The sequence below is a fragment of the Oreochromis aureus genome, linkage group 18 (genome assembly GCF_013358895.1).
Source record: "Oreochromis aureus strain Israel breed Guangdong linkage group 18, ZZ_aureus, whole genome shotgun sequence".
NCBI lineage: Eukaryota > Metazoa > Chordata > Actinopteri > Cichliformes > Cichlidae > Oreochromis > Oreochromis aureus.
In genome coordinates, this window is record NC_052959.1 from 7,920,383 (window position 1) to 7,935,652 (window position 15,270).

At 39.8% G+C, this 15,270-nt stretch overlaps 1 protein-coding gene across 1 annotated transcript; it reads right to left on the bottom strand.

The window, feature by feature from the left end:
• Positions 1 to 304: 304 nt before the first annotated feature.
• On the bottom strand, positions 305 to 7,805 carry ednrba (endothelin receptor Ba). Its single transcript, XM_031758911.2, has 8 exons — positions 7,521 to 7,805; positions 6,243 to 6,719; positions 5,336 to 5,448; positions 4,310 to 4,514; positions 3,545 to 3,694; positions 3,093 to 3,226; positions 2,888 to 2,996; positions 305 to 1,222 (listed from the first exon to the last, which is right to left on the bottom strand). Exons 2-8 carry the CDS (start codon positions 6,654 to 6,656, stop codon positions 1,088 to 1,090), a joined length of 1,260 nt encoding a protein of 419 aa, XP_031614771.1. The 5' UTR covers positions 6,657 to 6,719; positions 7,521 to 7,805; the 3' UTR covers positions 305 to 1,087.
• Between the last annotated feature and the right edge of the window lie 7,465 nt (positions 7,806 to 15,270).

Genomic DNA, 15,270 nt, shown 5'->3' on the forward strand with positions numbered 1-15,270 from the left:
GAGCTTCTTTGACAGCTAATGTGACATGCGTGACACTGGTTTAGCCTCAAGTAACATTCCCAGGTCAGAAATGTGTGTGTGTGTGTGTTTGGGGGAAAGAAGTGGGGAGAAAAACAGAGAGATCACAGTAATGTTCTGTGTTGGCACTCGCCATCACATGATGCTGCCTGCTGTCACACTTAAATCGAGGCCACACGCTCAAACACCCTCCCACACACACAGAATACACCATACACTTAGGCCAACAGCAGGCAAACCTAAAAGAAATCTTTAAAAAATAATATAAAAATAATTTACTGTTTTCTTTTTGTAATATAGTCATGATTTTATGTGTTATATTTATTGAAAAAAGAAACCCTACATCAAAGGTAAGGAGTCAAATTAAGATAATCAGGCACTAATACAATGACAAAATGCATAAAGCCTCAGGAACAGGCCAAGTATGGAACAATATGATACAATAGCTGATGGTATCACAGCTGAAGTCACACAGCGTCAGTAGTTTTGTTACTAGTGAGAATACACAAAGAAAATACATTTCAAAGCATCAACAAGTATGCAAAAGCATTTAAAATGCTCATGTACATTCATTTTTACAGAAAAAACATGCAAAATCCCCAAATGGCTGTTTTACAAGATGCTGAAGTATGTAACAAATACACTACGATGCAGAACTTTGACGTAACATTCACTATCCAGGCTGCAAGCCTGGCAAGCTGTCTTAGCTTATCAACCCTTAACCCCCAATTTTACACAACATAGTTGAACTTTGCTCCTGTTCAATTCTCCATTTTTAATGTTATTCATGCCTGTATAAATTTGATACTTGCTATCCAAGAGTGCCGCTTTGGAGGCGTGCTGACACTTCATTCTTGGACAGAATGAGTGCGGCGCTCCATGATAAGTGTTAAGAGTTTCAGGTTGGATTGAGTTGCAGTGAGAGCTGATTTCCTGCGGTATGTAATAGATCTTAAAAGTTTAAGGACACTTCATATTATGCTGTAGATAAGAACAAATGGGTCCTTGTCCTCATTTACTCAGGCATACTTCAATGTTTTTTGGTTGTTTCTCACTTCTGGGGCTCTCCTCAGGCTGTCGAGGACTTGTTGGTCATGCGAGAGTTGCTCTGTTCGGAGCCTCGGTCGCTGACTTTAAGCTTCATGCACGACTGCTTTTCGTCCATTAACATCTCTGCCGGTAGGCACCAGCAGCACAGACAGGACTAAAGAAGAAAAGAAACTGTGAGGCTTCGGCTGCGAGAAAAGAGGAAGAGTGTGAACACTGTTCGCACTTTGACGAAATAGTGACTGATTCTTACAGCTTTTTTTGTTGCAGCCTTAGAAACATTTCATCACTGTAAGAAATAAGCTTATTCTCTTTTCATTGTATCACTACTACTTTCGTTATGGTAGAGCTAAAGCCAGCAGCTAGTTAGCTTGGCACAGAAATTTAAGCCTTGTCTAGAAATAGTCCAAGTTAAAAATTTCTGGGACCAAACACTGAGGCGTCACTGAGAGTTAAAAACACTAAATGCTCTTTCATCTCCAATAAAATGATCAGTGTAGCCGTCATTCCAGGTGTTACTATAAAGTTTAAAGGCCAAGCTTCTATGAAAAAGAAGATTTACAAGATTTAGCAAAGTTAGAAGTTAGTGGAAGGTTAGGCAGAGCAGGTTTCCACTTAAATATGAAATAACATTTTCTGAATGAATTTTTTTCTAAAACCCCCCCAAAAACTAAAACACATACCTGTATAACTTTGGAAGTAAACAAAGGCAGAAAAATAAACATGAACATCATTCAGAGGGTTAGTGAAGTTGGGTTAGTTGATATATAATAGTGTGCTATCTGGTGGCTAGCCTTAGAGCTATGGTTAAGCTAAAATAAATATAATAGTACATTAAAGATGTAGAATGAGGATTAAACTATTTTCAGTAAAAGTTCATACTGAGGATATCTGGTGGGCTGAGACAAACAGCATCATATGGCAGTAAGAAGAGGCCAAAAATGACTATAAATCAGCCTAGGGGTTGATATGTCGTCACTTAACTAGCGGATAGCTTAATTTTGTGTTGTAAAGACAAAAACCTGTGTCCACAAGGGGAGCGATTAGTTCATTGTGCATTGCTTTCGAGCTGATGGTCGGTCGGCTATGATGTAGTGATCACTGGTATCCTAAGCCCTTTTTCCATTGGTACCTACTCAGATCAGGTTTTTTCAGGGTTTTCCATTAAGTCATAGTACCTGGTATCAGGTACTAAAATGGTACCTGCTCAGATGGAGTTCAAAGCGATCTGACCAGGTACTAAAATATGACATCGTCAGACTGCATGCCACCGAATGGCTGGTCAGTGGCGTTACTCGATGAGTTCTGAGAGAGTCTCTTTCACGGAAATCAAAACTGCCATTTTGGATATCCCACATCGAGGGTATTGGTTACAAAAAGCCACTTCCCCGAGTCTGACGAAAAGCCACAGACTGAGCAGCAGGTATATTGTTGCCTCGGTGTCCGCCTTTGCTGTAGCGTTCGTGTTGCACATTCGTGTTATGGGAGGCTCGGCCGTGTTGCTATAATGATGACCACGGTACTAGATTGTAATGGAAAACCAGGTGACCCGAGTTGAGTCCATCTGAGTAGGTACTATTGGAAAAGGGGCTCTGCACGCTCATTGGTAGTTGCTTCAGTTTCTCGTCTCTATGTTGAGAATATTTTATTTCGGGACCTGCCTACTTTGAGGTACCAAAATTTTTTTTTCCTTTTAGTCACTTCACTATTCGGTAGTCAATGTGAATCACTTCCTGTGTGGATGCAGTTTAACACCAAGAAACAAAATACATTAGCACAATAACCAAAAAGTTAAGCCTTTTTTGAGTGAGTTACTCTTTACCCTGAAGCAGTTCTTGAAGCGCTTGCTGACCATGTAGAGGGCGATGGGGTTGATGCAGGAGTTGACAGATGCCATGTTGATGCCAATGTAGTCCAACACCAAAAAGAAACTAAAAGATGTCACAGAGGCTTATTAGTCTTCCACTTCACACTGTCTTTGGGACAAGTTTTTTATCTACTAAATTATCATGACTTCCCCTCCATACCTGAGCAATTCACAACGGTTTGGATCTTTTTCATCATAGATGGTGAGCTTCAGGATACGGCTGAGGTGGAGAGGCAGCCAGCACAGAGCGAAGACTAAAACCAGACAAAACACTGTCTTCGCCACCTCCCTCCGCTGAACACACACAAAAACACATAAATTACAGTTTGGCACTGAAGTAGCTGTGGTGAAACTTAAGCCTTAAAGGAATTAGGCATCATTGGAAACACGTTTTCCCCTAAAAATGTAAAACATTTGTTATCAGGAATCAAATTGAATTCAGTAGGAAATGGGAGTTGCAAATTAGGCAGAAAACAGTACAGAACATTACTTTAATAGCATTGTCTGTCTGTCCTCCTATTACATTAGGAAAAATATTACTTTAACTCAACTAAATCTATTGTCAGCAGTCAACAACAAACAGGCCTAATAAAGTGAGTTTCACCATCTAACCTGTTTTAAATGGTCGCTGAGCGCAATCTGCACGCCATTCTTCTTCCTCAGCATCTCACAGGTCATCAGGGTGTAGAAAATGGCAGTGCAGGCCAACGGCAGGCAGAAATATGCACTGAACAGCCACCAGTCCTTTGCTGATTTATAAAACTGCACAGAGAAGATAGCAGGACTGCACTGGATTAGGCACAAACATCTGTGCTGGAAATCTTTAGCTAAAGGTGAAGCATGTCAGAAGCAAATGGAGTTTAATGGTGTGTAACCACAGTCTGACCTGGTTGACTCCAGGGTGTGTTTCAAGTTGCTGTTGACATGCTTTTACAAATCAATTTATCATAAGACCCCAGTGGGAATAAATGTATCATTCTTTTTACATGAAGATAGACGAATGTAATGGCAAATACATTATATTCATGCATTACCTATTATGCTACACATAATCAACCGCTGTAGTGTTTTCTGTCACCCAAGTGGGGGATATTCTAATTCTTATGATCCATGACTTTTTTTCTTTTTGACAGTGTTTCATTTCTGTAAACTCTTCCTAACCCCGATCTAGGCGGGAAGCTGTCACAGTATGATTATGAGTGCTTGTGGTTTTAAGTGTACGTATAAGCGTATGCACACACATGTACACATTCACACATTCACCTCTGCATCTGTCTGTCCATATAAGTATGTGTTATACGACATACAGCTATGTCAACACGTACTATTTTTCTGCACAGTGAACCACAGGCCTTTAAAAGTTGGTGTGTAGCTCACCCTCATGAATTCGGTTTTCTGCACAGGGTGCAGCAAGCAGATCCTCAAATGTTCTCCTTTGTAGTTCATGGTGATCATGTCGAAGGCTATCGCCTCTGGCACAGCCAGGATGATGGATATTATCCAGATGAGCGCTATCTCGATAGCCATCCATTTAGGAACTCCGATCCCTTTGATACGGCTCCATGAGGCCACGGCACGATACCTGGCAGATGCGTGACATGTGGAGTCAGTTAAAGGAAGTTTGATGCCTTGGGAAATGTACTTAGTCGCATTTTTGTTGAGAGGCAGCTCATAAGATGGCTATCACTGGTATATTTACATGGTGACTACATTGTACAATAAAGCAATTAAAAAAATATATAATTCATCTGTTTAAAATGTATTTATTCTTAAAGTTTTGCATTAGAAGTGCATGGCTCATTCAGCCAGACCCACTTGCTACCTGTTAGCCTTACCGCACGTAGGTCCACCACTAAACTGGGTCTCTCAACCACATTTTTAGTGTTGGCATTTTTAACAGAAATACAGTGGCTTCCTGTGTAGTTAAGTGATCTACCCATTAGGTCTCTGCTTAGCACTGTCTGTATCTGTATGACACACAAATATGTTTGCAGCTTGCTAACATGAACTGGCTAACTTGTAATGGCAAAAATGCTAAACCTGAGGCTTCCAAACAGCAGTCACGAAACCACTGGGCGATGCCATGGTGATTACGATACAGTGTGACACAGGTTACTGTTTTAATTCTTTCGCTTTTGCAATTTAAAAGAAAAATTGTGGATTTATCACCAAGATGTCTTTCATAACACTTTTTTTTTTTTTTTGGTTTATTTGCGCCCTTTTTTTGTTCACTGTTCAATAATGGCATTAACAAAATGTCAGTTTACTAATCAAAATTAACAGCAGCCAGTGGGAACAAGAGCAAAAGTGAGGATAAAAAGTCACTGCTTTTTAATTGCAGTTGCGCCATTGAAAAAAAAACAAGCAAAGATTGTTGTTCATTTGCCATGGCTTCATGCTTACCTGTCAATACTCAACGCACACAAACTCAGCACTGTAATCCCCACTGAGGATTTCTGCACAAATGGCACCAGCTTGCACAGAGTCACCCCAAATGGCCAATCCTCCGCCAGGAGCTGTATAGAGAGAGAAAGAGTTGATGACAGACTTAAACCATGGTAGGAAGGGAAGCAAATTTACTATCCCCCTTTTTTACTCAGCCTCAGGCATCCAGTGCAGGCCAGGCATGTGTGAACCTGAACTTATCGTTCTTTTCTTGCCAGGTTTAACATTTTGGTCTTTTCCTTCAAACCACAATGAGTCCTGTTTGCCTCAGTTTAAACTCCAGGCATTGTGACCAAGTGAGAAAACTCTCAGAGAAGAAGAAAACTCTGCTAAGCATGAAAGATATGGAACCTTTCATGCTGTCTTTGGATGGGTGTCTGGAATGTGATTGAAAACCTATTAAAATCAGATGTGGACATGTTTCTCTCCGTACCACCCCGTCTGTCCTGTCTTTGCTATGGTATGCGGCTGTGACCAGTTGTTTTAACATGCTTGCCCCCTTACCCAAATATACAGACGCTCTTGGTTCTGTCTCTCTTACTCACTCACTCACTCACACAAAAGGAGCCCAACAGATTAAAACATACCAGAGACATAAGGGGATATGGAGGGGCTCAGAATCCAGTAAGGTAATAACATTTTGAAAATTATGTGCAAGCCTGCTTTTACAAGCTTGCGTGTGTATGTGTGCTCATGAGTTTAATAGGAATTTTTGAGTACTTGTCTGGGGTGCAGCTAAATATTTGTGCATGACCTCACAAAGTTACAGTCTTAAGGAGGGACTGTAAGTAAAAATAATGTTAAGCAGCTCATGCTTTCCTATGACTTAAGTACTGTTCCTATGCTATTCTGCAGTTTTTCTCACCTTATAAACATTAATGGGAATGGCGATGATGATATGCAGCAGGTCTCCAAGTGCCAGGCTGCCAATCAGTATATTTGGCCCGTTACGCATACACTTATTCTTATAGATGATCCTCAGAAGAGTGGAATTCCCAATAATACCGACAACGAAAACCAGGCAGGACACCACTGTGTTGATGTACTTGAAAGTGTCTCGGATTTCTGTGGGTCCGGTGCACATGGGTGGCAGGCGGCGGCGGGGCATGGTGCTGTTGGGCCGCACCGCACCCTGCACATCTCGTTCCACGAGCCCTAGTTTCTGGGTAACGGTGAGAGGCTCCTGGGGCACTTGTTTCTTTGGCTCCAGCTGTCCACTGGCCACAAGTATGTGGACTGCCAAAGCGAGTAACTCCAAGCAGAGGAGATGAGTCCTCATCCTTTGATTTTGACTGTGGCTTTTATCCAACAAACAGCCTGCAGCTGATCTTCTTTAGAGCTCCTGGAACACAGATTAGAAATACTGTGAACAGGCCTGGCGTTAGACTACAGCAGCAGCTCTTAGACTTTTTCTGGCATTCAGAAGCCGAAAACAGTTTGCACTCCACACCCCTCAAGTTTTTCTTTGATCAGAAATTAATTTAAACAAATGTGTGTGTGTGTTTTTAAAGTTCCCCCTTAATAAAAAAACTTAATGAATTAATAATTCAAATAATTTTTACTTCATATTTTTCATCTGGCACCCGAACTCTGATGCGGTGGCCCCACTGGTAAGGTGCAGAGCCCCTACCAGTGGGGGCCACCACATTTTGGTAACCACTGGGAGACAACCTCTTAGTATTGTCATAGTAGTATTATAGTCAGCTATTAGTTGAGGAATTTGAAGGTGTTGAAACTTTAACTTTGGCTAAAGGATCATTTTTATTTCCTTTTTTTTGAGAGAATAAGGCGGAGTGTTTTTATTTCAGCCTTCCTTTGTATCTAATGTAGAAGGATGTAAAATCAAAGTCCCCTTAGATTCAAAAATGCCTTTTGGTTAGTTTCACTTCTCGTGGATGTTTGTGCGTCATTGTACTAAATGTTCAAGGCTAAATTACAAGGCTGTTTTTAGAATTCCTACCCTGAACAAAGAAAATACAACTGTTATAATATTCAATTAACAGCGGATGAGTGAAAGAAGACATAAATGCACTAGGTAGGCTGTAGGTTTCCCCCTTTTTATAGGTTAAAAAGTTAATTTAACACAGTCCCTAAATGAGTCAGTTAATGCTCTCCAGTTGCTCTTGTTAAAGTTCTTACTTACCAAACTCTGAAGTGGGAATTCTCCAATATCTGCGCCTCTTAGATCAAAGTTCCTCAGTAACTCTCAGGCTCTCAGGACAGAGAACATTTCCTAAAGCAGAGGAATATTGTTCCAACAGTGACAGTTCAGTCATCTCCAACAGCAGCAGTCCTCTCTGTCACTGGGGCCAAAGTTAATGAAAAAAATGTACAGTTATGTGACTCAGAGGCAGTCAGCAGTTCTACTGGTGCTCTCCTCTCCAGTACTGGCTGCTGAGTCTGGGTGTACACAGTCTCAAGAGTCTGCAGGGTTGATCCCTGCCCCCCTCCTCCACACCCCGCAACCTCCAACCCCTCCTCTTTTTATTTAGAGGAGGGAATAAGGGAAGATAGGCAGGATGTTCACGTTATTCATCAAAGTGCACCAGCATTAATGAAAGAAACGTGGTAAAATCAGTTCACAAGAGTTACGCTGTGGTTTTGTGGTACTAAGGGGTAAGTTTATGTCTCACAATAAAAAATGCATTTATTAGGATTCCTACAGAAGTTCACCATCACAGTTTTATCTGGCCTGTTTGAACGATTTCCCCTCTAACTGTGCAAGTTATCAATATCTGACATGAAGGTATTTCATTTAATATATATCCCCAACAGTTATATTCCTGTCATACTATCAGACAGCTGAGAGTCCAAAAAATGTATTTTAATATCAGTTTGAACTATAAGATCAGTAGTTTAAGTTTGCAAGCATGTTTTAAGTTAAATTGTGTCACATTTAAACACCATCCTGATGGGTCGAGGGTAAAGATGAGATAAAGATGTTGCTAGTAGTCTTTTAAAACCACTGTCTGTATGACACCTTTTTATAACAGTCTTGATATTGCCACCATGGGCCAACCTCCATCTGTGAAAAATTCCCAGAGTTCCTGGAGTGGCCACATGAGACCTAAAGCAAGTCATTCCACATCGACTCGCACATTAAACTGTACAAATGTACAGTGTTAAAAAGTATTTCGTTCTGATATTGTACCCCTTTCATAATTTTTTTTGTGGCTCAGCCATTTGGATTTTGTTAAAGGTTAAAGTTGAAGGTGTGGCTGCTTTGATTGACATGTTTTTGTTGATAGACATACTAGGCCTTACTTCCACTTACACGAGTCACTCAACATGACTTCTTGACCTTGTTTATGGTGTTTGTGGCTTTTGGAGCGTTTTCATGTAATTACATGTAATTATATGGTAAGTAATGTGACTTGCTGTGAGGCACAGACCGTGTGAGAAGCTTGTGCTCCAGTTTTAGTGGTTGAACCTATTATTTTTTAAATTTGTCTGTTTAAGTAGCTGCTTATCAGTTATGTGCATCTGTGTGTCGCTCCCACCCAAACCCTCCATCCTATGCTGATATCAGCCCATTTGCACTGGCTGTTTTTGCTTCTTCTCTTTAACAAGGATAAACATGTTATGTCACTCCTCCACTTCTTTATTAATTTCTAAAAAAACGGTCTGGTTAAACATTGATTCAGTGATACTCTGTGTGAAGTGAACATGAGAGTAACTGACAATTATTGGATAAGTCTCAACTTTTAAGATGTTAGAGGAACCGTGGTAAATAGAAAATACACTCACTTTCACATATCCTTAGTTGGTATGCTGAATGTTAAAGTTCATGACAAAATTTTTGTTTGGAAGGGTTGCAGAGAGAAAGCCTCTAAAAAAGTGTTACATCTGAATAAAAACACAAAACGTCTGGAACAATTTACTTTGGACAGACAAGGCCAAAGTGGATATTTGGCCACAATGCACAGTGGCACGTTTTGTGAAAACCAAACATAGCATATCAGCACAAGCACCTCATACCATCTGTCAAGCACGGTGGTGGAGGGGTGATGATTTGGGTTTCTTTTGCAGCTACAGAACTTGGGCATCTTGCAGTCACTGAGTCGACCATGAACTGCTCTGTATACCAAAGTGTTCTAGAGTCAAATGTGAGGCCATCTGTTTAACAGCCAAAGCTTAGCCCAATTTTGGTCTTCCTACAGATAATGAGTTTGAAAACAGCTGCAAATCTAGAACTGAATGACTGAAAAAGACTCATGAATTATGTTTTTTACACACTAACGTTGCATTTTGGCTTAGTTTTTCTTCGAACTGGTAGAAAAAAAAATTGAATTAATTAATTTGTTTGTTTGTTTGTTTTTTTTACCGTGACTGGACTTTAGACTTCCCTTCCTTTCCCAGCTCTTGGGCAGAAGTTAAATTAGCCATTAAAAAACAATGAACCATAAAAGAACATTTAAACCCATTACAGGAGAAACATATACAAAGGGAATATTTCTGCACTGTATCACACATGTTAGGCTTTATCGTTTTTAAGTCATTGAACACTCCGTTCTGTTTCTTTGTGACCTTCTCATGTTGAGCCAAACACAATAAATAAAGGAGTTCTTGTTCTTGCTGTCAGGAGGTTGCCAGCTTATTTTCTAATGGGCATGTGAGGAGGGTTTTCGCATATGCACTCCCCTGATCACAGTTGGTTAGATACCACAAAGAACACACTCCTGGTCATTTCCAAATTGACTTAGCTGAATGTTGTGCTTACTTGGCTGGCTTTCACACTTTACTCCATGGTACCACTACCAGGACTCACACAGATTGAGGTTGAGGAAAGGAACTGAAAGACAGTTATAACTGGGGCTAACAGCAGACACAGTATGCAGAGTTTATGTGGACAGTTAGGAGCTGGCAGAGCTTGGGTGGTAATAATAAATTAAATGATAAGTGGCATGACTTCTTAACTCTTCCTTTGAATAATCAGGGAAATAATGAAATTACTTGTTTAAGTAATATCACAATCTCACAAGTAATGGTAAATGGACTGGTTCTTATATAGCACTTTCCTACTCTATCTGAGCACTTAAAGCGCTTTATAAATTATAAATAATGTCAAGTGAAAAATAGTGCATAAATCAGGGGATACAACAGGCAAACAGGATAAAAAAAACAAATGGAGATCACCATAAGTAGATGAAAATAGTACATTTTCTGCGCAATTGTTTTTATATTCTCACAAGTCAGGCTCTAAGTGCTGCATAAACAGATCTCGCTGCACTCCATACATTTGTACTTGTAAAAATAATTTAGCAGTAAAAAAACAACAACAAAAGTTTGAAAGGTAACATATTGATTAATATTAGTTAAAATGCTTTCAATTAGCCTAGTTATTAGTTTAAATATGCAAATTAGATGCTATTTTGTCAAGCCCAAATTTTTTTTCTTTTGCAGATATTTCAAGTAATGTGAAATAAAGAGTCATAGGTGTATTTTTGAGATTTCTCTTCAAGAGTCTTTAAATAATAGCCCTAAATCTCCAAATTAACAAGTGCATGAAGAACATTTCTGCCTCTTATCTTAAGTAGTTTACATAAATACTTCTTTATAGCCTTTTACCCTCGAGCTCATGTTTTATTGTCTCTTATAGGCTATTAGTAAGAGGTCCTCACCCTCCTTGTCTAACTGTAACTCATGTCCCAATAAACAGATTTACAATTTAAAGCAAAGAGCATCTGAATCCTTCCTTTCAGCATTGTCCGTGTTTTTACGAGAGCGTTATGTGCTGGTTAGTGTGTGGAGAACCCCTCTCATCTCTCAAAGTGGGTGTCTTTATTTGTCCTCAGGTCCTGTGAGGACAAAGGGCCGGGTTGTTTTTGAACAAGCAAAGATTCACTACCATCAGTGTCAACGTGAGGCCAGCTTACTGAGAACACAACACGGCCTCTGAGCATGCTCTGTTAGATGCAGGACCAACTGATTTACAGCTGAAATATGTTTGTATGTGTCTCAGTGTGTCCTTATCCAAGAGGGTCAGAAAAGGCCGATTGGGCTTTGCTCTGAAGCCTTGCACACTATCTGATGGGTTAAAATAAAGAGTAATTATCTGCTACTTTATTAGAGCTATATTTGAAGCTCGATTCATCCACCAATTGTGTGTTTGTGTTGAATTTGCACTAATGCAGAAGCTGCGATGTTGGACGTGTTTTACCTGCACTGCATTATTTGGGTTACTTCATACTCTCTTGACCTCGTCTATTCATATAAAAAAAAGATGCTCTGTGTAGGAGAAACAATGATTAATAGTAACTAATGATTAAATAAAGTGGTTTATAAACATTTGAAACTTTTACAAGGGAATGCTTTAAAATTAGGAGCTTCACTGGAAGCTGTTAAAAGTTCAACAAGGACGTGACGTTGTTCAAAATTAAATCCAGTATGTTTTTTAAATTTTCACTGTCATGCCACTTTTTGGTTCCACACTGTAGATTTCGATTTGTCGCATTAGAGGAGATAACAATGCAAACATCCCGGACAACTCAAAGATGATAAAGAGAAAACAGACTTCAGTGAGCCTGATCTGCTCAATCAGTTTCTTTCTGGCTTGCGGGCTCTGATGGCAAAAGCACGATCACCTTTAAAATTAGGCAATGACTTTCTAAAAGCCAAAAGGATTCCAGCTGAGGAACTGAGGCTGCAAATGTGCTCATATGGGTTCCACATTTCTGCTATGTAGCTCGGGGCCAGACCCAGATATGCTTTGAAAATATTCAGCAGAATCCTAAAATCATTTCTAAAACTTACAGGAATGAATGAACCAATTGGGGTGATTAGATGACCTCTGCTAAATCTACAAACAAGCCTATTGGTATTCTTATGGACTGTCATTGGATTCTATAGAGTGACCTTTCTGTATTTCAGAAGAGACAAGTCTTGAGAAAATAAATACATAACTTTTTCCAGTGTGGTTTTTAATTTAAAGAAATTTAAGAACATTGGCAAATCATCTAGTTAACAGAGATTGGGCGCTTCTTACCACCAGATGTAATGCTAGTTATTGATTTGGACATGTCCTCACCATTCCTAATAAATTCTACATGCTTGTGCAATGGTGTACATTTTCACACAGTCTCGCCTTGGACATTTTCATGAAGTGACACTCAATTGGACAAACAAAATAGTGGCAAATATGAAGACAAAAATACTTCAAAATAAATCAGTAAATCAAGACCAGTTTATTCCAGGGTATCACCCAACTAATGAATGAGTATTAAACAGGAAGTTGCAGAGATTTTTTCCATTCCTAATACAGCTATTAGGTATAGGGTTAGGGTTTTAAGACACTACTTGACCATTTAACATGCATTTGTAATGCTAATGATAATGATAATAGTATCCTCAGTGTTTCCTTACCATTCCATACCTCTGTCTTGTTTTTGTGTTGGTTTCACTTCCTGTTTTATTTTGATAATCACTTTTTCTTGTGGATCTATTGGAGTTTTACTTGAGTTTGTTCACTTCTTAATTCCCTGTGTCTACCCTATATGTATTCCTGGCTGTTGCTCAGATAGTAAAGCGGGTCATCTATAAATCAGATGTTCGGTAGATTTATCCCCAGCTCCTGTGGACCACATGCTAAAGTATCCTTTGTCCATGGATACAGTAGAGTTGCCCAGAGTTGCCTCCGATGCATCCACTGCAGCATTAGTGTGTATGTGAGTATTAGAAAGTGCTTAGGCATAGATCTGTATGAAGGTTTTTGTGCATGAGTGAATGAGACTTCTAGTAAGAAAGCACTTTTAGTGCTCAATTGAGTAGAAAAGCGCTTTTCTACGCTAGTGCATTTGCCATTTACCCTTTCTCCTTTGTCCATTAACCGTGCTCGCATTTTCTGGTTCACTCAGCCTCGTCTTGCTTGTTTCAGATCCCTGTTTTGTGTTTTCTTTTTTTCTTTTACTGGACTTTTGAAACAGCCAAAAAAAGGATCTCTGTTTTTGTTCATTTTTGTCAGCCTCCATGTCCTGCTTTTATGTCCTCCTCTCTATGCTGACAGTTCACTTTAGTTGGAGCATACAAACACTTTTTATGGCTAAGCTGTCATAGGAACTGTCACCCAATGTTTGGCACATTTTATCATGTATACTAAAAAATACATCAGTTACAACGCCCTCCCTGTCTCTCAGAGGGATCTGGCTTGAAAAGGCCAGCACATATATTGCAATTTGAAGGTTCTCCCACATTGATAGGACTCAGCACAGTTATATCTCTCATTAGAGAATAGCCTGTTACAAAATGTCTCCCATGTTTCCTTTCTCTCTCTGTCCTGCTTGTATTTTATCTGATGCATCTTTTCTCTCTCTCACTGCTCTGTCTTCTCTCCAGGCTTTTTCTCTGTGCTTCACGCCCTCTAACCATCTCCAGGGTTTGATTTTCCCCTCTGTTCTGAAACATAAAGGAGACACTGTGCCCCTCTAACACTCCTCACATCAACTAGGCACCAGTGAAATGACTAAACCGCTGCCCTCAGGCTAGCCAGGACGCAGTACATTTGCACATCTGTATATTTATGTTATTGCATCTGCATGTGCGCGTGTTTAGTCTCCTTAAGGCCATCTTCCTCTCTGCCTTTCTCTCTTTAATGACCCTCTTAGACATCAGCACAACACTTATGTATGTATCTGTTGTCTAAAGGTCTTAATCATGAGCAGCAGAACACACCGCTAACAGAGACTGTGAGAGAAAAAGGCTTATAAGGTTCATGGATCCATTTTTTTGTTATCCACTCTGGATAGTGATTAACAATAATCAACAATTCTGAGATTAACAATGACTGGACAAGTACAGTTAGGATGAACAAGGATTGGATCTGAACTGAATAGGTTTTTTTTTGACAGTGGAACTGACCTGTTCTTCTGCAAGGTCCCAGGATAAAGTCACTAGAGTTAAAGGTGTAATTCCTGAGATTCCTCAGGTAGAATTGAGCATACTCCCAAAACTGGAGATGTTATTAACTGGCGTGCTGCAGCCACTTAACAGCTGCTTTCACCTTCCCTTAGTCAGCTTTTACCTGCCCACTCTTGATGATATAACCCATTAAGCTCACAAGGACACATGAAACTCGCACTTCTCTGCTTTTACAAATAATTTGTGCTTTAAAAGTTTCCATGGTGCCTGTTTTACAGAAAAAACAGGATGTCAGCTATATCTGTCTAGATATACAAAAACAAACCAGCTTAGCCATCACAGAGCACTGACAACAGAAACACAGCAAGGTGCATTAGTTAATCCGAAGGGAATTATCACATAATCAAAGTGTCTGAATGATTTGTTGAAGGAATTTTTCTATTTCTTGTTCTCTCTGATTCCTACCAGGCATTGTGCAGATTCAACTTGGAGAAGACAGTGGCATCCTGCGCAGGTTCAGAAGCAGAATTAATGGCAAGCAAAGGGCATTTACTTTTGATAGTGATGCTGTTTAACTCATGGTAGTCAATGTATGGGTAAAGTGTCTTGTCTTTCTTTTCAAAAAAACCCTGGAAAAAGATGGCCGAATGATTCTAAATGAATGATATTCTAAGGAGCTTGGAAAGAAAAGCGTCTTTTCTTTAAGTTTCTTGAAGATGTTTCACCTCTCATCCGAGAAGCTTCTTCAGTCTTCAAGAAACTTAAAGAAGTCCAGACGGTTTTCTTTCCAGGCTCCTTATACTATGATGACCTGGATGACTGAGAACTTTCACAGACAATTCCAAGATATATTTATACATCACCTCACATTCAGGACATGACATGTTAGAGCACCTTATGGGAAATGTGGATTGTGGGATCATGCACAGTCATAGGTTGATGTGGTGGCAAGAAGAGGCCTCAGTCTTTATGCAAAATCTTGGCTAGATTGCAATTTTCTAGGGGAACAGAGGTGTGTGTGACAAAGTGTACTCCACCCA

Bases quoted from the DNA above. Each gene is read 5' to 3' on its own strand.
- ednrba (XM_031758911.2), bottom strand. From the start codon at position 6,656: ATGAGGACTCATCTCCTCTGCTTGGAGTTACTCGCTTTGGCAGTCCAC. The intron at 5,449-6,242 runs GTGAGAAAAACT...CTCTCTATACAG, and splicing joins TTCCCATTAATGTTTATAAG to CTCCTGGCGGAGGATTGGCC. The intron at 2,997-3,092 runs GTATGGAGGGGA...GACATCTTTTAG, and splicing joins AACCGTTGTGAATTGCTCAG to TTTCTTTTTGGTGTTGGACT.